At 38.9% G+C, this 21,554-nt stretch overlaps 1 protein-coding gene across 1 annotated transcript in view; it reads right to left on the reverse strand.

Annotated features, from left to right (window-relative positions):
- Ncapg (non-SMC condensin I complex subunit G) overlaps nt 1-21,554 on the reverse strand; it is a 37,994-nt gene that overhangs the window by 6,401 nt on the left and 10,039 nt on the right. The window contains exons 10-16 of the mRNA XM_038314962.1: nt 18,798-18,881; nt 18,354-18,533; nt 6,994-7,104; nt 5,084-5,203; nt 3,194-3,418; nt 1,439-1,620; nt 860-1,034 (exon numbers count right to left, since the gene is read on the reverse strand). Coding sequence (XP_038170890.1) covers nt 860-1,034; nt 1,439-1,620; nt 3,194-3,418; nt 5,084-5,203; nt 6,994-7,104; nt 18,354-18,533; nt 18,798-18,881 — 1,077 coding nt within the window. The remainder of the gene's footprint in view (nt 1-859; nt 1,035-1,438; nt 1,621-3,193; nt 3,419-5,083; nt 5,204-6,993; nt 7,105-18,353; nt 18,534-18,797; nt 18,882-21,554) is intronic.

Genomic DNA, 21,554 nt, shown 5'->3' on the forward strand with positions numbered 1-21,554 from the left:
TATAAATGAGCTAGCAGTTGACCTGTATGCTCCACTTAAGAGCCAAAATAAGCTTGAAATAAACTCTTGCCTTTAAATTGTCCTCATTACATTTGCGGATTGTAGGTGTGTCTTCTATCTATCTGATGATTTCATTGGATAATTAATAAAGAAACTGCCTGGCCCATCTGATAGACCGGCCCTTAGGTGGGTGGAGTAGACAGAACAGGAAGAAGGAAGTGAGGTAGATGGCTCATCAGATGCCACGCCTCTCCTAAGTTAGTCAGACTGCCATGCCTTTCCTGAGAGAGATGCCAGATGCGACAAAGCCAGCCGCCAGGTCAGACATGCTGAATATTTCCTGGTAAGACACCACTTTGTGGTGTTACACAGATTATTCAATATGGGTTAGTCAAGATGTGAGTAATAGGCCAGGCAGTGTTTAAAAGAATACAGTTTGTGTGTTGTTATTTTGGGGTATAAGCTAGCCGGTGGCCGGGAGCTGGGCAGGATGAAAAGCAGGCCTGCCAGCAGCTCCTCACTACACGGATGTAATAAGTTTTAGATAACAGAGGTCATTACTTCAAGGATTACCACGCGAGGTGAGGAGAAAAGTAATGGAAATACTAAGTTTTAGTAACTTCTAGGTTGTGAAACATTTTCAATCATTATTTCTATTTTCATGATGTCTCCACATTTCCCCAACAATCTTTTTCACCTTTTGGACCTGGCTTTATAAACCAGAAAAACAAAAACCTCAAAATATAAATGTAATTCATCACAATTTCAAAGAACCCAGCAGAGGGAATTCTTTAATCAAACAACAATGATCTTCATGCACATGTGAACGAACTTGCCACCCACAGACTAACATACACACCTGATAATCTTGGGAATTCTTCCCCTGAGGATTCAATCTACTTGGTCTTGTCAGATCAATGAGCAACTCAGCAACATTTGTGACATCTACTTCAGCTAAAGGAGATGACGCTGGGGCACTGGCCAGCGTTTGCAGAGTCGGAAAAAAGGCTTCTTCAAAGCATTCTTGATTAGTCCTATTGAAAAGCAATTTAAACTTTCAGAACAAGGCCAAGGACATCTGCCCTGCTAAAGACTTCAGATCCCTTTAACCTTTTTGGCCTTCCCTAACTTCAAGCTTCTGAATAAAGTTATTTGACCAAAAAGATATACCAAAAACTCCATTTACTAGTATGTTGGCAAAACATTAAGGGAAAAGTTTAATTCTAAAATATGCACAAAATGTATCTATTGAAGATAAGACATATTTCCATGCAGAAAAAGCTTAAAAAATCTGGTTACTTAAAATGTATGCTACATTTTTATCATTCATCTACTGAAAGAAGGTGTATCAACAACAAAATGACATAGATATAATTCAGGTGTGCATCAGGAGAGGCTGACTCTGACTTCAAATAAGATTTTATCAAGGGCTCAATACCTGCTTGCAAAAGCAAACATGGGAAAAAACACGCCTAGACAATGTCGAAGTCGGACATCTTCTTCAGTCACGGGATTATACCATAACAAAATGAGACGAGAAAGAATCCTGCTGCTGACTAGAAGCCCAGAGAACATCAGCTTGGCTAATCCTTCTGCAGCTCCTGTCCTGAGTTCAGACACCTAGGAAAAATGACACTCAATCAGAAAGTTTTATCTCTAGTTTCTTCTGAAGGTTATGTGTGATATTTAAAATAACTATCCAAAAATCACTAATTTTATCATGAATTTGATAAGAGTAGAAACGCCATTGCAGGTCTGAAGCTAGACTTGCCTACAAAGTAAATTATAAACTAACCTGGGTTACAGAATATGGTGGTCTCAAAAACCAGAAGTAAAATGAAATACTTAGAGGATTACAATAAATAGTGGTCAGAGCAAAGTTTTGTAGTAAGACACAGCTACATTAAAAAAAAATCTCAAATCAATAACCTAAATTATGCCTCACTGAACAAGAAAAGAGTAAATAATCTGACTGTAAAGCAAACAAGGCTTAGAATTAGGTAAGCAAAAGAAAATATGGAGAAAGAAAATCAGACATCATAAGAAAACTATGGATGACTGTCACTTAAGAAAACAGATGAAAAATTTTCCATCAAAATAGTAGCAAACAAAATTCATTAACACAGTGAAAGAGTCATGCATCATGGGCAAGCAGAATTTTATCACAGAAATGCACAGGTGATGCATACCACAATCAAGTATGAATGTTACATACCATTATCAACAAATCAAAGAGAAGAAAATCCCTCATGATCATATTGACTGAAGCAAAAAGAACACTCAGCAAATCTTTTTATTAAAATACAAACACAAAATAGCCAGGGATAAAAGAATAGAAAGCAATCCTCTCAAAATGATAAAGGGTATTACTGAAAACCTTATAACCAATACCACATTTATTAACAAGATTCATAACTTTCACCTTAAAACCAGGAATATGATAAGGACATCTGCTTCAGAAACCAAACACTGTACCAGAAGATGATGAAGCAGAGCAATTGAACAAGAAACAAAACACATAGCATTAATATTGTACCTATTCAGAAAAGTTTTACACAGAGGAAAAATCCCATGAATTCCCCTTTCCAAAATTACTTGTTACTAAGCCAGTTTGATCAATTCACAAAATTTAAAGTTACACACACACATCTCAGCTGAATTTCTGTTCTGAGAACAGTAAACAATCCAAAAGGAAATTAAGAAATATATATATATATATATATATATTATATTAAATAAAAATTTTTTAAAACAGAAAACTGCCCATTTGCAAAAGTATCTGTTCTAATTCATTTGTTACTATGTTAGAAACACTGTAACAAAGGAACCTTCAATTCTTTGCATACTAATTTGATAATGAAAACTAATAAGATGTAAAATTTAAATTTTAAACTAATATTTTTTTAAAATAATATTGTGGCCGGGCGATGGTGGCGCACGCCTTTAATCCCAGCACTCGGGAGGCAGAGGCAGGTGGATCTCTGTGAGTTCGAGACCAGCCTGGTCTACAGAGCTAGTTCCAGGACAGGCTCCAAAGCCACAGAGAAACCCTGTCTCGAAAAACCAAAAATAAAAAATAAAATAAAATAATATTGTGTCAAAGGTAAACTTTGGTAAAAAAAAAAAAATAGAGCTAAGAAGATAAACACAGGCTGCAAGTGTTTCATAACTGTAGAGCTGAATGATCCCTTACCTCGCTATCTAAGAAGTCAGTGAGAAGTCTGAGAACATTCTTAGCTGTAGCGGTCTCTTCAGCATCTTCTGCTTCTTCTTCATCACCACTGTTTATTTCTGCACCTTCACACTGGACGGTCTTAGCTTTCGTAGTTTTAAATGGTTCAATCCCAAATGTCATCAGTTGGTCAAATATTGCCTTTAAAGCACTCATTTTTATTGTGACGTCATCAATTTGCAAAACCTACAATTAGAAACCCCCCAAAATTCAGCAAAAACAGTACATTTTAATGAGTTTAAAACTTTGTTACAAAAGAATCAAAACCAAATAAATTTTCTTCACTGAATCATTTATATTGAAAATCTCTATTTTTACAGGGTAAGTTCTTAGAAGATATGAACATCCTGCCAGCTCTTTCTCCTGTTATCCATCACTTTGCTTAGACTTTCCTAGTGGCATGTCCTCCTGTTCCTCCAACAGGCAAAGCAAGATACCACCCCAAGATCTTTCTCCTCTGCTCTTCTCTTCACTAAGAAGCTGAGATGTCTGAGCTGGAGAGGTTGCTCAGCAGTTAAGTGTTGGATAATATTATTTTCAGGTGTATGACTTGTTTATGCTGCATCTGTTTAACTTTGTGAAGCTGTGTTACTGTGCCTACCTAAAACACATGATCCTAATAAAGAGATGAATGGCCAATAGTGAGGCAGGAGCAAGGATACGTGGGGCTAGCAAGCAGAGAGAATAAAAAGGAGAAATGAGTCAGAGGAGCAAAAGAATAAGGAAAAGAGTACATCAGGGGCCAGTCACCCAGCCAATCAGAGTAAGAAGGAAAGAAAGGTATACAGAAATAGAGAAAGATAAAAAGCCCAGAGGTAAAAGGTAGTCAGGATAATTTAAGAAAAACTGGCAAGAAACAACCCAAGCTAAGGCTGGGCATTTATAACTAATAAGTCTCTCTGTGTGTAATTTATTTGGGAGCTGGGTGGTAGGCCCCCCATGGTGCATGTACACACACACACACACACACACACACACACACACACACTACACACAGACAGATATACAAAGAAAAATAAAATCTTTAAGAAAAAAAAGGAACGAGGGTATTTATAAGGCTTGCTCTTTTAACTTTTCTTTATGATCCTGAATGTCAAAATATGACTAAGGCCATGTCAATGTAATAGTTCCTTACCCTCTTCTCATTCCTATTCCTGCTGCTGCTATGCTCTATGCTATTGTTTCTGATGGAGGAGTGTCTATGTGTTAATTTCACTGGTTAATAAAGAAACTGCCTCGGCCCTTTAATAGGACAGAAAATTAGGTAGGCGGAGTAAACAGAACAGAATGCTGGGTAGAAGGAGTGAGGCAGGCGCTTCAGGCAGTCGCCATGTCTCTCCTCTCTGAGATGGACGCAGGTTAAGATCTCTCCTGGTAAGCGACTACCTCGTGGTGCTACATGGATTACTAAATATGGGTTAATTAGCCAATAAGAGGCTGAAACTAATGGGCCAGGCAGTGTTTAAAAGAATACAGTTTCCATGTAATTATTTTGGGTGTAAAGCTAGCCGGGTGGTGGGACGCAGCCCACCGCTCCATCTACATGTTTCCCCTTCAGCACAGACTTAAGTGGGTTCTCTTTATCATTTACTTACTGTTTTTATCCTAAACGGAGGACACTAAGAGCAAATAGTATGCACTCATACACGGTACATGATCATCTTAAACTGTTACTTCAATTTCTTTCTATAAGAACATCTTGATAAGATATCAAGAAAAAAACTGAATCCCTAAAGATTATTCACAATCATCAATAAGCATCTGAACACATCCAGAATATTAACATATGGCTAGAGATACAGAGTATTTCAGGAAACAGACACATGATTTTTGTCATAAAATCAATCCTACCTGTAAGAATAACATAAAGTGTTTACTTGCAAAATCCTGACTCTGTAGTCCACAGCATCCCAAGCACAAAACAGCCAGATTTCTTACTACAGGATGAACACTTATTATTCCAGGAAGAATCTACAATGAAGTAAAATTAAAATAATTTTTATCAAGGCAAAAAATTTACAATGCTATATTAAGGTCAAATTGATGATTTCCATATGATTTTGTAAAGCTATTTCATTTCCATACTATTACAGATATTAAAAAAAAGTTTTCAGTTAAAGAAATGAAAAGAGGTAACTATAAAGTTGATTAAACAGAACAAAGTCAGAGAAATTTTCCTGTTTCAATATGTAACATTCCCACATCTGCTAAAACTGATTCAGATTCCCAGTGCTAACAGCATGAGACAGAATTCCTTAGTGTAAGGTGCAGTCCTTCCTGCATCCTCATCTCAGACATGCTTCACTGTCACTTCAGCACGGTCAACTGTCTGACTTTGATATCTCCTTTTCAGTGCCACTCAAGAGAAATAAAATAGAGGCCACAAATAGAAATCACATGTCATTTTGGTTATTTTAAAATCCACATTAAAGCAAAAAGAAATCAGTAAAAGTACTATTTTTAACATAGCATAAGATTAACATAAGAGTTAATCTTATATATTCTAAATATTGCTACTGAATGTAAATGATAAAAATTATTATACAAATTTATATTCTTCATCTTTAAAACTGTTACTGTTACTATATAAAGGGAGACTGCTCTTTCCTTTGTTCCCAGCCACCCAAACCTGAATAATCACACAGAAACTATATTAATTACAACACTGATTGGCCAATAGCTTAGGTGTATTGCTCACTAGCGCTTATATCTTCAATTAACCCATTTCTATTAGTTTACATTTTACCACAAGGCTCGTGGTTTGTTACCTCTTGCTTCTTGGGCACCTACCTTAGGCAGCTACATAGCATCCCTTTGACTTTCTCTTTATCTCTGTTTTGATTTAATGCCTGGCTTTACTCTGTTAAGCCATTGGTCCAAACAGCTTTATTCATTAACCAATAAATGCAACACGTATACAGAAGACTTCCAACACTATTATGATAGTATGTATCAATCTAAACTAGTTTTTAATATTTACATATGGCTCTGGTTTTAAATGTTCTTCTCTCTTCACATATCTTTTTTTTTTTTTCGAGACAGGGTTTCCCTGTAGTTTCTAGAGCCTGTCCTGGAGCTAGCTCTTGTAGACCAGGCTGGCCTCGAACTCAGAGATCCGCCTGCTTCTGCCTCCCGAGTGCTGGGATTAAAGGCGTGCGCCACCACCGCCCAGCTCTCTTCACATATCTTAAGATATAACAGGATCGTCAAACCCTGCAATTACTAAGTTTACTTGTGACCATTGAAATCTTCATAACCAGTGTCAATAGCCTAAGTAACTAATTTTTATATTTTAATTACAACACCTTTCCCCCATCCCTTTGCTCCTTTCATGTCCCCTATCACCCACTGCATGCTCCCCACATTCCTTAGAAATTGATGGCCTCTTTGTTATTGTCACACATAGTACATAAATATACATAGTATCTATTTTTTAACAATATTGCCCTCACTTGAGCAGAAGATTCAGGATAGTATTCTATGTTTTATATTTTATGTATACTATATTTCAAGCATTTCTTAGATAAAATGCATTCAATGAACATATTCTAAAGAAAGTTTGTATTTTATTTTAAATGATGACTATAAAAATGCATTATCTTATTTATTCCTCATACTATGAAGTAGTCATTATGGATATACATAGTTCACTATTTATAGTCATCAAAGTTTTCAAATGGTAGTCTTTTAATTATTTTAAGCACTAATAAACATATTATATAAGGTAGAGGAGTAAAAGGCCTCAGAGACCAGCAGTGTACCAAAGATTCAATGATCCCATTCATGGTTGCACCAATTCCAGTTGAAATGGATATCTGCTTCAACAGTTCATAGCACAAAATAAGACACTTCTGTAATGTTTCAGCATCATTCTAAAATAAAGGACAAAATATCCAGAATTAGTAAGAATAACTTTTGCCTATCTCTTAAACAATTGCTCTCTTGAGACTTTTCTATGGCTATAGTCACTCTTTGTTCCCTAGGCTATTTTATCCAAACATGCAATTCTATTTTTCATTTATGAGCTAGCCAAGTGTTATCTAAGAGTTTCCTGCTAGATTGAAACTGTCCATCCTAAGGGGGAGCTCCTTAAACAGAAGGTAAACAATTCAAAATAGATTCAGGAAATCACCCAAACTGACCAGAATCACAAGCCACCTGCAAAAACACCAGACCAGAAGCCTGGAAGAAGCAGAAACCAGTGAGCTGCCTGTTGGAAGATTAGAATAACTGAGGCAACTGGAAAAGACATTCCCCAACCTGATGAGCTACCTGCGGACTGTACAGCATGCTCCAGATTCCCAACTCTGTGAGCTGTCAGCAAGTCTAGGGTGGGCTTTGGTGATGCAGATGTCTATGAGTCATTTCTGCTCCTATAAGTAATCCCTCACTCATATTTCTGTAAGTAACTCCAATAAAACTCATTGGTTCACCAAGTTGGACTTTGGTAGTATCTGTACTTTGGTTTATTGTGGGATCCCTATCTGAGTAAGAAGATGTGTGTGCTGTATCTCCCTAGGAAAAGTTTTGTCACATAATAGCCAGCTATTTTCAAAATTTCAACATCTTATATACAAGTATAAGACACTTCTTGCATGTTCCATGGGCTCCTTAAAGACAACACATCCAAATTAGAACTAACTCATTGCTAAGCTTCTAACTCATGCATTCTATCATATCATGACCATCTCTCTATTTGTCCAAAGCAAAAAAGGTCCAAGAAACTCGTTTCTCTCTTCTTCCTACTACTGAATCTTAAACAGCCCTGACACACATCTCTTCTATTTGTACTCACCATCACCTCATTCACAGGGCCTTAGTCTCAAGCTATTCTTCTAAAAGTCGGCCAAGCAATAAGACTATCTAGGCTTTTATCACTCTCTATTTTCAAATACTAAACTTTCTAAGACAGAGTACTCATCCTACACTTTAAAATATTCCTGTAAGGTCTGAGGATTCCTGCGGAGGGGTGCGGGCTCCTTCAGATTGTGCTGCCAGGTTCGCTGTGTGATATTCCATCCCGCCCTGCCCCCACCTTGGCCCTTTTGTCTGGGCGGCGACCCTGGGCTGCCTGGAATCCCTGATCCTGTGCACTGACATTCCATCTGAACCGGTGAGTGAATGCAGACCCTGGGGCAACCTGCCCTGGAAGAGAGCACAGACCCCCTCCCTCCAGCTCCCTCTGCAGGCTTGTCTCTGTTTCTCCCGCCCCGGTCTCTCCCAAGCTTTCCCTAGTGTTCTCAGGTGTCCTGCTCCTGTTCTAAGGCCATCCACCCAAAGGGGTCAGACTCTGGCCTCCAGGCAGGTCTGAGGATTCCTGCAAGGGAGTGCGGGCTTCTTCAGATTGTGACGCAAAGAACAGGTCCTCCTCTGGCACTGGGGAGATCCAACCAGTTTCAGTCACAGCAAAGATTGGTCTAGGACACCAAGCGCCTCCCGGCTCCTTTTGAAGGAAGAGATGGGCAGGCGCCAATGCAGGAGCTCCTCCAACAACATGAAAGGCAACATGACATCACCACAACCCAGACATCCCGAAACAACAAGAATTGAACACCCTACCCCAGAAGATATAGAAGAAACCGACCTTAAACAGTACTTTATGAAAATAATACAGGACCTTAAACAGGAGGTAAAAAAACTGCCATAAAGAAATGGAGATGCCCAGCACTCGGGAGGCAGAGGCAGGCGGATCTCTGTGAGTTCGAGACCAGCCTGGTCTACAAGAGCTAGCTCCAGGACAGGCTCTAAAGCTACAGAGAAACCCTGTCTCGAAAAACCAAAAAAAAAAAAAAAAAAGAAATGGAGATGACAAACAAAAAGGTAGATGAAATAAATAAATCTCTCAAAGATACCCAAGAAAAACAAGAAAAAGCAATCAAACAGGTAAGGGAAAGAGTACAAGACCTGATAAATGAAATGGAGGTATTGAAGAAAACAATCTGAGGGACGAATGGAAATGGAAACTCTGAGTAAAAGAACAGAAACTTCAGAGACAAGTATTTCCAACCGAATACAAGAGATGGAAGAAAGAATCTCGGACTCTGAAGATACTATAGAGGAAATAAATTCACAGATTAAAGAACTAAGCAAATCTAACAAATTCTTAACACAAAACATTCAGGAAATCTGGAACACCATGAAAAGACCAAACCTAAGAATAATTGGGGTAGAAGAAGGAGAAAAATTACAACTCAAAGGCCCAGAAAACATATTCAACAAAATTATAGAAGAAAACTTCCCCAACCTAAAGAAGGATGTTCCTCTGAAGGTACAAGAAGCCTACAGAACACCAAATAGACTGGATCAAAAGAAAGCATCCCCACGCCATATAATAATCAAAACACAAAACATACAGAATAAAGAACAGATATTAAGAGCTGCAAAGGAAAAAGGTCAAGTAACATATAAAGGGAAACCTATCAGAATTACACCTGATTTCTCAATGGAAACCATGAAAGCCAGAAGAGCTTGGATAGATGTGCTACAGACACTAAGGGAACATGGATGCAAGCCTAGACTACTATACCCAGCAAAGCTTGCATTCATCATTGATGGAGAAAACAAGATATTCCAGGACAAAAACAGATTTAAACAATACGTAGCCACAAATCCAGCCTTGCAGAAAGTAATAGAAGGAAAATCACAAACCAAGGAGTCCAACAACGCCCACAATAACTCAGGCATCTAGCGACCCTTCACCAGCACAACTAGAAGAAGGAAAACACACAAACTCTACTACAAAAAATGCCCGAAGTTAACAACCACTGGTCATTAATATCACTTAATATCAATGGACTCAATTCACCTATAAAAAGGCACAGGCTAAGAGACTGGATACGAAAACAGGATCCAACATTTTGCTGTTTACAAGAAACACACCTCAACCACAAAGACAGACACCTACTCAGAGTAAAGGGTTGAGAAAAGGTTTATCAAGCAAATGGCCCTAAGAAACAAGCGGGTGTGGCCATACTAATTTCCAACAAAGTTGACTTCAAACTAAAATCAATTAGAAGAGATGGAAAGGGACACTTTATACTCATAACAGGAAAAATCCATCAGAATGAAGTCTCAATCCTGAATATCTATGCCCCTAATATAAAAGCTCCCACTTATGTAAAAGAAACACTTCTAGAACTCAAGGCAGCCATCAAACCACACACACTAATAGTTGGAGACTTCAACACTCCTCTCTCACCAATGGACAGGTCAATCAGACAGAAACCTAATAGAGAATTGAAAGACTTAATGGAGGTAATGAACCAAATGGACTTAACAGACATCTATAGAACATTCCATCCAAATAGGAAAGAATATACCTTCTTCTCTGCGGCTCATGGAACCTTTTCGAAAATTGACCATATACTTGTTAACAAAGCAAACTTCCACAGTTACAAAAAAATATTAGTAACCACCTGTGTCTTATCGGATCACCATGGATTAAAATTAGAATTCAACAACAATGCTACCCCCAGAAAGCCCACAAACTCATGGAAACTGAACAGTCAACTACTGACCCACACCTGGGTCAAGGAAGAAATAAAGAAAGAAATTAAAGTCTTTCTTGAATTTAATGAAAACAAAGACACAACATACTCAAACCTATGGGACACAATGAAAGCAGTGCTAAGAGGAAAGTTCATAGCACTAAGTGCCCACTTAAAGAAAACGGAGAAAGCACTCATTGGTGACTTAACAGCACACCTGAAAGCTCTGGAAAAAAAAAGAAGCAGACACACCTAGGAGAAGTAGAAGACTGGAAATAATCAAACTGAGGGCAGAAATCAACAAAATAGAAACACAGAAAACAATCCAAAGAATGAAACAAGAAGCTGGTTCTTGGAGAAAATCAACAAGATTGACAAACCCTTAGCCAAACTAATCAAACGGCAGAGGGAGAACACGCAAATTAACAAGATCAGAAATGAAAAGGGGGACATAACCACAGACACAGAGGAAATTCAGAGAATCATTAGATCTTACTACAAAAGCCTGTATGCCACAAAATTGGAAAATGTAAAAGAAATGGACAGTTTTTTAGATAAATACCATATACCAAAGTTAAACCAGGACCAGGTAAATGCTCTAAATCGTCCTGTTAGTCGCAAAGAATTAGAAACTGTTATCAGAAACCTCCCTACCAAAAAGAGCCCAGGACCAGATGGTTTCAATGCGGAATTCTACCAGAACTTCCAAGAAGACCTAATACCTATACTCCTTAAGGTATTTCATAATATAGAAACACAAGAGTCACTGCCAAATTTCTTCTATGAAGCTACAGTTACCCTGATACCTAAACCACACAAAGACTCAACCAAGAAAGAATTACAGGCCAATCTCACTCATGAACATTGACGCAAAAATTCTCAATAAAATACTGGCAAACAGAATCCAAGAACACATTAGAAAAATTATCCATTACGATCAAGTAGGCTTCATCCCAGAGATGCAGGGCTGGCTCAACATACGAAAATCTATCAATGTAATCCATCATATAAATAAACTGAAGGAAAAACACCATATGGTCATCTCATTAGATGCTGAAAAAGCATTTGACAAAATTCAGCACCCCTTTATGATAAAGGTCTTTGAGAGATTAGGGATACAAGGGTCATTCCTAAATATAATAAAAGCTATTTACAGCAAGCCGACAGCTAACATCAAATTAAACGGAGAGAAACTCAAGGGTATCCCACTAAATTCAGGAACACGACAAGGCTGTCCACTCTCTCCTTATCTCTTCAATATAGTGCTTGAAGTTCTAGCAATAGCAATAAGACAACATAAGGGAATCAAGGGGATTCAATTTGGAAAGGAAGAAGTTAAGCTTTCATTATTTGCAGATGATATGATAGTATACATAAGCGACCCCAAAAACTCCACCAAAGAACTCCTACAGCTGATAAACTCCTTCAGTAACGTGGCAGGTTACAAGATCAACTCCAAAAAATCAGTCGCCCTCCTATACACAAAGGATAAGGAAGCAGAGAGGGAAATCAGTGAAGTATCACCTTTCACAATAGCCACAAATAGCATAAGATATCTGGGAGTATCTCTAACCAAGGAAGTGAAAGATTTATTTGACAAGAACTTTAAGTCTTTGAAGAAAGAAATTGAAGAGGATACCAGAAAATGGAAGGATCTCCCCTGCTCGTGGATTGGGAGGATCAACATAGTAAAAATGGCAATTCTACCAAAAGCAATCTATAGATTCAATGCAATCCCAATCAAGGTCCCATTAAAATTCTTCACAGAGATTGAGAGGACAATAATCAACTTTATATGGAAAAACAAGAAACCCAGGATAGCCAAAAAAAATCTTATACAATAAAGGTACTTCTGGAGGCATTACCATCCCTGACTTCAAACTCTATTACAAAGCTACAGTATTGAAAACAGCTTGGTATTGGCATAAAAACAGAGAAGTTGACCAATGGAATCGTATAGAAGACCCGGATCTTAAACCACAAACCTACGAACACCTGATTTTTGATAAAGGAGCCAAAAGTACACAGTGGAAGAAAGAGGGCATCTTCAACAAATGGTGCTGGCATAACTGGATGCCAACCTGTAGAAGAATGAAAGTAGATCCATATCTATCACCATGCACAAAACTCAAGTCCAAATGGATTAAAGACCTCAATATTAATCTGAACACATTGAGCTTGATAGAGGAGAAAGTGGGAAGTACTCTACAACAAATGGGCACAGGGAACCGTTTCCTATGCATAACCCCAGCTGCACAGACATTAAGGGCCACATTGAATAAATGGGACCTCCTGAAGTTGAGCAGCTTCTGTAAAGCAAAGGACATTGTCACTAAGACACAAAGGCAGCCTACTGAATGGGAAAAGATCTTCACCAACCCTGCAACTGACAAAGGTCTGATCTCTAAAATATATAAGGAACTCAAGAGACTAGACGGTAAAATGCCAATTAACCCAATTAAAAAATGGGGCGCTGAACTGAACAGAGAATTCTCAACAGAAGAAGTTCAAATGGCCAAAAGACACTTAAGGTCATGCTCAACCTCCCTAGCTATCAGGGAAATGCAAATCAAAACAACTTTGAGATATCATCTTACACCTATCAGATTGGCTAAAATCCAAAACACCAATAATAACCTTTGCTGGAGAGGTTGTGGGGTAAGGGGTACACTCATCCATTGCTGGTGGGAATGCACACTTGTGCAACCACTTTGGAAAGCAGTGTGGCGGTTTCTCAGGAAATTCGGGATCAACCTACCCCAGGACCCAGCAATTCCACTATTGGGAATCTACCCAAGAGATGCCCAATCATACTACAAAAGCATATGCTCATCTATGTTCATAGCAGCATTATTTGTAATAGCCAGATCCTGGAAACAACCTAGATGCCCTTCAGTGGAAGAATGGATGAAGAAACTGTGGAATATATACATGCTAGAATACTACTCAGCGGTAAAAAACAATGACATCTTGAATTTTGCAGGCAAATGGATGGAAATAGAAAACACTATTCTGAGTGAGGTAACCCAGACCCAAAAAGATGAACATGGGATGTACTCACTCATAATCGGTTTCTAGCCATAATTAAAGGACATCGAGCCTATAAATTTGGGATCCTTGAGAAGATAATAGGAAGGTGAACTCCCAAAAAAAGATATAATAATCCTCCTGGATATTGGAAGTAGACACGATCGCCAGGCAAAATTGGGAACTTGAGGGTTGGGCGCGACTGGGCCAAGGGAAGATGGGGAGAGAAAAGTGTGAAGGGGAGAGAAAAGTGTGAAGGGGAGAATGGGGGGAGCTCGGAGGAATGGGATGCTTGGGATACAAGAAGGGTGGATATGGGAGCAGGGAAGCATATATCTTAATTTAAGGAGCCACCTGAGGGTTGTCAAGAGACTTGACCCTAGAGGGGTTCCCAGGTTTCCAGGGAGACGCCCCCAGTTAGTTCCTTGGGCAGCTGAGGAGAGGGAGCCTGAAAAGGCCAGTTCCTATAGCCATACTGATGAATTTCTTGCATATCACCATAGAACCTCCACCTGACGATAGATGAAGAAAATGACAGAGCCCCACATTGGAGCAGCGGACTGAGCTCCCAAGGTCCTGATGAGGAGCAGAAGGAGAGAGAACATGAGAAAGAAAGTCAGGACCATGAGGGAACCTCCATCTGGCGATAGATGAAGAAAATGACTGAGCCCCACATTGGAGCACTGGACTGAGCTCCCAAGGTCCTGATGAGGAGCAGAAGGAGAGAGAACATGAGAAAGAAAGTCAGGAACGTGAGGGGTGTGTTCACTCATGGAGACGGTGGGACAGAACTAATGGGAGATCACCAACTCCAGTTGGAATGGGACTGATGGATCATGCGACCAAACCCGTCTCTCTGAATGTGGCCAACAGTAGGGGCTGACTGAGAAGCAAAGGACAATGGCGCTGGGCTCTGACTCTTCTGCATGGACGGGCTCTGTGGGAGCCTTCTCAGCTTGGTCAATCACCTTCCTGGACCTGGGGGGAGTTGGGAGGACCTTGGTCTTAGCATAGAGTAGGGAACCCTGATGGCTCCTTGGCCTTGAGAGGGAGGGAGAGGAGGTATGGGTGAAGGGGAGGGGAGGGAAGGGGGAGAAGGAGGGGAGGGAAGGGGGAGGAGGAGGGGAGGGAAGGGGGAGGAGGAGGGGAGGGAAGGGGGAGGAGGAGGGGAGGAGATGGAAATTTTTAAATATAAAAAAATAAACCATGAGAAAAAATAAATAAATAAAATATTCCTGTATCCACCATCATCTCTGAATAATGTAGTTTTTTTTTTTTTTTAATATTGACTATCTGAGGCCTTTCATTTATCTGGTCCTTAATAGTTCCTCTGATTTATCTATTTTCTATCCAATCCTGTCTCCACGTAAACCTAAAGTTTTGAAGTAAAACAAGCACCTTTTTAAAACTCTGGGCCATCAAACATATCATTACAACATCTACATTTCCTTAACTATTCATTAAGAAGAGACAAGACAAAGTGTGTTAAACGTATAAATTCAGAGTTAACTACTTAGGTTTGAAAGATAGTAGGATTTGGGGGCAATTAGAATAATGAATTCACATTTGTAAAGAATTTGAAGAGATAATCACCTGACTAGCTTACTACAGAAAAACCATCCTTTAACTTGTTAGTCTGTACTATGACTGATGATTAACCTTGTAACAACTTGGATTAGGCTGAGAATCAGCTAGTAAACATTAGTAAAGCACATCATTGGATGTATCTTTGAGGGTTTTTTTTCAAAGACAAAGAATGGAAGACCCACTCTGAATACAAGTGGCACCAACCCACAGGGTAGAAACCTGAACAAGAATACAAGGCAGGAAAGGAAAAAACAGCTTCGGCCTTTGGCTCCCTGTCAGTCAGGATGGGAGCCTTTGGGGGAATATATTATTTTAAGGTGTGTTACTTTTGTTTATGCTGTGGAGCATTTGTTTATTGGTGTAAAGATATATTCCTTTTGTTTGTGTTGTATTTATTTAACTCTGTGAAACTGTGCTTCTTTGCCTGCCTAAAACACCTGATGGTCTAATAAAGAAATGAATGGCCAAGAGCAAGGTAGGAGCAAGGATAGGAGGGGCTTGCAGGCAGAGAGAATAAACAGAAAGAGCAACAAGGAAGAAGAGGACATCAGGGGCAGCCACCCAGCCAGCCATGGAGTAAGAGTGAAAGTAAGATGTGCAGGAGTAAGAAAAGGGAAAAGCCCAGAGGCAAAAGGTAATCGGGATACTTAAGAGAAGCTGTCTAGAAAAACACCAGGCTAAGGCTGGACATTCTCACTAAGAAAAAGCCTCCATGTGTAATTTATTTGGGAGTTGAGTGGTGGGACCACGAATGAGTAGAAAAAGTAAAACATCACACAACAGGAGCCACTCTATTCTACCACATCCTCTCAACCCTAATGTGTAGAAACCCCTGAACTATGAACCAAAAACAAAAAAACCCTCCTTCCCTCCCAACTGTTTTCTTAGCTAGTGTCTCATAACAAAGAAAAGCCGAGCAAGTTAAATTTCTTCACATCTCAGGCTAATCTACTTCTTCCTCTGGGGAAACCAGTAGCATTCTACATATACACATCTCTCAATAAAGTTTCCGGTTTCCTGATATCACAACTTCTATTATATTAGAATTATAATAGCTATGGCTCCCAAATAAGACAAAAAGACACTCAATATTCAAAGAAGTCAAGAGATTATTAATCAGGCAGACCACTTTTACAAATGTTTTCCTTATCTTTGGGGAGAAGCAGGTGGGGTCGGGACAAGGCTAGGAGGGGCTTCCATGTGCTAGGCAGGCACTCTCATTACTGAGCTACCTCTCCATTGGATCCATTGGATTTGTAAAACAGGGCCTCACTTATATAGCCCAAGATGGCCTTGACCCAGGACTGAAAGCACTAATATTACAGATACACACCATCACACTTTTTCAAACAGTTTCTTAATTTGAAATTTTATTTATTTATTTACTTACCTACTTATTTTTAGTTTTCTAAGGCGGGGCTTCTCTGTAGCTTTGGAGCCTGTCCTGGAACTAGCTCTTGTAGACCAGGCTGGCCTCAAACTCAGAGATCCGCCTGCCTCTGCCTCCCGAGTGCTGGGATTAAAGGCATGTGCTACCACCACCCGGTTGTATTGTTTTAATTTTTGTTGTTGTTATTGTTATCTCAAATTTAATAGGCTAGGATAGGCCACATATTATAAATAAGCTACTGACCATAAAAATAAATGAGACATTCTCATTGGAAGGTGAAGTGTTAGGTTAGCATATGTTTATAACTAGGGAGTTTAAGGATGCACAATTAACTCTAAAACTCTCTTATACACAGTACGCTTTCTTGTTCAGCACTGTCTTAAGCACTTCCCAAATAAAAAGTGCAATTATAGTCAGGTGGTGGTGGTGCATTGCTTTAATCACAACACTTGGAAGATAGAGGCAGAAGAGGCAGAAGAGGCAGAAGATCTCTGCGAGTTTGAGGCCAGTCTGGTCTATAAAGCGAGTTCCAGGACAGCCAAGACCGTTACACATAGAAATCCTTTCTCAAAAAAACAAAAAACAAACAAAGAAAAAAAACGAGCAAACAAAAATAAGTGCAATTATAAGTATGTTCATTAATACAAAGACAAGATCTTTAAAAACATAAAACACACAAACTGATACATTCTATCATATGCTAAAATAAATTGATGACCAAAGACATAATCCTTTTAAGAGAAAATTTGTCAAATGACTAAGTTAAAAAATAGAAAAACTTCAAATATTACTAAATATCAAGTGTTTCATTAAAAATAAATAACAAAGTTGTGACTGGGAAGACTTTCAGTGGTTCTTAGTACTTGTTCTTCTTGCAGAGGACCAGATCTGGTCCTAGCACCCACATAGCAACTTGTAACCATCTAAAACTCCAGTTCCTGAGGATCTAATGTTCTCTTCTGACCGCCACGAGCACCCGGCATACACGATACACATACACACATGCAAGCAAAATACTCATACACATAAATAAGTTTAAAGAAAAATAACAAAGCTGCTTTTTTTTTTCTAACTACGCATATGTCCATTTACCAAAGAAGATAAGTATTTCTTCACCAAAGATGTTTTATCCTAGCAATAAAAAAAGTCATGGACCTCCTTTCACAAAAGGGAAAGATAGATGCAATTCCTTTTTAAACCATTCACTGAAAATAAATAAAAATGCCTAAGGAAATCACTAGAGGACTAGTTTTCTGAGAAGGAAGAACGTATTCAAATTTCAGGGTTAAACATGACAAAGGAACAAGTCCTAGCTATAAAAATTAAAGGTATTTTTCCAAGTCCAAAAATGTCAGGTGTGGTTGTGGTGGCATAGACAAGTAGATCGCCATTAGTTCAAGGCCAGCTTGTTCTACAAAGCAAGTTCCAGGCCAGTCAGAGCTATGTAAAGAGGTGTCTCAAACATCACAAGTCTAAAAAATAAAATGGAAGTTTCAAAATTAAAGTCTTTTTTCATTTTAATTCATGGTATTGTCACAACTCCCTCCAAAGTAAATACATTCGGGTAGTTTAATGAATTAAAGAAAATGTTTGTTGATATAAAAATTTAGTATAAAAAAATGACATATACCTTTTCTGTGTGAACTTCTTTAATTTCAAGTTGCTCTGTCTCTTTTAGCAAGTTTATTTTGGCATCTTCCAAAGTTTTTATCTCTTCTTTTAATTTTGATGCCTGGTCAAAATCCTGTACAGCAATGCAATTTTCCAAAGCTTCTTTAGCCTCAATAAGCTTAACTTTTATTTCAGCCATCTAAAAAAAAGATAGAAATTGATCAGCGACACAAAAATTAACATGTGTCACAGTATCAAAAAAGACTCAGGATTGAAGCAGTCAAATATAAGATTTCATTTTCCTGAAACACAGATCAGCTAATCTGTTGTAATCTGGTAATGATTTGCATACCCTTAGAGTATAACACTTAAAGACTTGACTTGATGAGAATATTTCTGAGCAGTCTAGCAGGAGGCAACAAGGACATCACTAAAGCATACCTTTGATTTAGAAGAGACTTACCTTGAGTTCCTTCTTTCTAGTATCAGATGGATCAACATGAACAGTAATGATGGGTGCACGAATCTCTGAGATAATTTCTGTGACCTGATAGTAATAATTCAAAATACAAACTGTAAGCCATGTTTTATACAAGCAAATGAAAACAAACAGCTACATCAAATTGTCATCTTGACAAGCAAATGTCATCTTTGAAAGACAGCAGAAGAATTATCTAAAAGTCATACATACTCATTTGTTACACAATCCTAAGTAAAGAATGTGCTGGTTCATCTTGTCCATTTGATTCGACTTGGTATCACCTGATAGTCACCATGGGGGTTTTCAGATACTCCCCAAGCTGGTGACTCTTTCGGTGAACAGCCCAGTAATACAGATGCCATAAAAGAGCAACGCTGCCTGCCTGGAACAACTGACCATAAAGTGACTGTGCTTGAGAAGAGATAGCCTGCAAAGGTTAATTAATTTTATACCAACCTGGCTACATTTGGAATCATTTAGGAGACACCCCTTTGGACATGCCAGTAAGGGTATTTTTGAAGAGGTTTAACTGAGGGAAGAAACAATCTAAATGTGGCTTTACTATCCCACACGCTAGGGAGCTATACTAAGTCAAAAGCCAAAAAGGAGTAATAACCTAACTGAGCATCGGATTCGCCTCTCTGCTTTCTGTGGACAAAATGTGACTGACCAATTCTCATGTTTTTTCTCAGCACCATGCCTTCCCCATCAAGACAGACTGTACCATCAAGGAAAAACAAACCCTCCCTCCCTTACTTTCTCCTTTCCCTCCCCCCATTTCCTCCCCATGCTTCTTGACACTTGTATTACTTACTTACAGCCGGGACAAAAACAACTGAAGGAAGGAACCATTCGTGTTGGTTCAGTGTGAAACTGACAGTCTACCACTGAGGGGAGGGAATGGCAAAAGGAGCATGAAGCAGTCACATTGTACTAGCATCAAAAAGCAAAGTGAATGCTGGTTTACACTCTGTCAGCTCAGAACCTTAGCCCATAAAATGGTGCCATCATGTCTAACCCAATATAGAAACTGTCTCACAAACATACCTAGGTCTGTCATCTAGTTTATTCTAAATCTTGACAAGTTGATATGAGTAACCATTATAACAGGCATTTGGCCATAGCAACAACACAGCAACTAATACAAAGATCGAATAATAAGCCGGGCGGTGGTGGCGCACGCCTTTAATCCCAGCACTCGGGAGGTAAAGGCAGGAGGATCTCTGAGTTCGAGGCCAGCCTGGTCTAGTTCCAGGACAGGCTCTAGAAACTACAGGGAAACCCTGCCTCGAAAAACCAAAAAAAAAAAAAAAAAAAATCGAACAATAAGACTGGAATATAATCACCTTCATGCCTTTAATCCCAGCATTTGGGTGTGGTGCTATCTTGTTTGTACAAATAGTTTGCCTGAAGATCAGAGGGCAGAGCTAGTGATAAGGTGGGAGGAGACTGACTTTATTTTCTTTTCTGCTGAGAAGCTGAGTAGGAAAGGTGGCTATGGTTTGGTTCTTCATCTCTCTCATCTCTCATCATTGACCCTATATCTGACTCTTGGCTTTTATTATTAACACCTATTAGAACTCATGCTACATTTTGGCACCCAATGTGGGGCACACACGCACAAAAGAGTCGCTTGTCTGTGGCTTGCAGCCACTGGGGCTGCATGCAGGGCTCCCCCTAGAGTTACCACCCAGATGGCTAGGTTCTTCACTCTTAGTCCCTAAGCATCTAAGCGAGTTTAGGGTTTTTGTCGTTGCTGTTATTGCAGGCTCTCTGCAACAAACGCCACAGTCCAAACTCCACAGGCACCTGGGTTCCAAATGCCACAGGACTTACCCTACCTAGACCTGACTGGCTCTGCCTTCAGGCAGTTGCCGCCTCAAGTGCTTCTTCTGGCACAATTCCATGTGTATTTTTCAAATGTGGTGCTATCTTGTTTGTAAAAATAAAGCTTACCTGAAGATCAGAGGGAAGAGCTAGTCTGTACAGACAGACAGGAAGTGATATGGTTAACTAGCAGCAAGCTTTATTTATACAAACAAGGTATCACCACACTTGGAGGTACAGGCAAGAGGGTCTCTGTGAGTTTAAGGCCAGCCTGGTGTACAGAGCTAGTTCCAGAACAGCTAAGACTACACAAAATGAAACGCTATCTCAAAATAAATAAATAAAAATAAAAACAAAACAAAAAGCCAAATGAACAAACAAAAGAACTGAACAGTTTAGTCAGATGTATTATTTGACTAAAAAGTACTAATTTAAGTCATATGGATACTAAAGACAAATTATCGCTAATGCAGTATTTAAAAAGTAGAAAAACTGAACTATTGTACCCTAAGATTACTCTCTATAATCTAAAATTTTTAACTCCTTCAGTTTTGTGGAAGTTAAATTTTAAAAAAAAAGAAACAATTTTTTTTCTCCCTTTAGTACACAATATAAGCAATAAGCAATGATAATAATGACTTTCCTTTCAGAGTCACTTGGAATTCGCTAGTTCAAAAAGGGTGCCTCCCATCTGAATAAGGAAATTCTAGATAACCACTAATTAGGAATGGTATAGGAAGATGGGAGGGTAGGGAAGCAGGTGAAGGGGAGGGAGGGAGGAAGAGCTAGGGTTGACATGTAAAATAAAAAGTAAAGTTTTTAATAAAAAATATTTTAAAAAAGCTTTAAAAATATGTAAGGAGAGATTTGGACAAACTCAATTTTAACCAACCAACAAGCAATTGGTTTTCA

The sequence above is a fragment of the Arvicola amphibius genome, chromosome 1, assembly GCF_903992535.2.
Source record: "Arvicola amphibius chromosome 1, mArvAmp1.2, whole genome shotgun sequence".
Lineage (NCBI taxonomy): Eukaryota > Metazoa > Chordata > Mammalia > Rodentia > Cricetidae > Arvicola > Arvicola amphibius.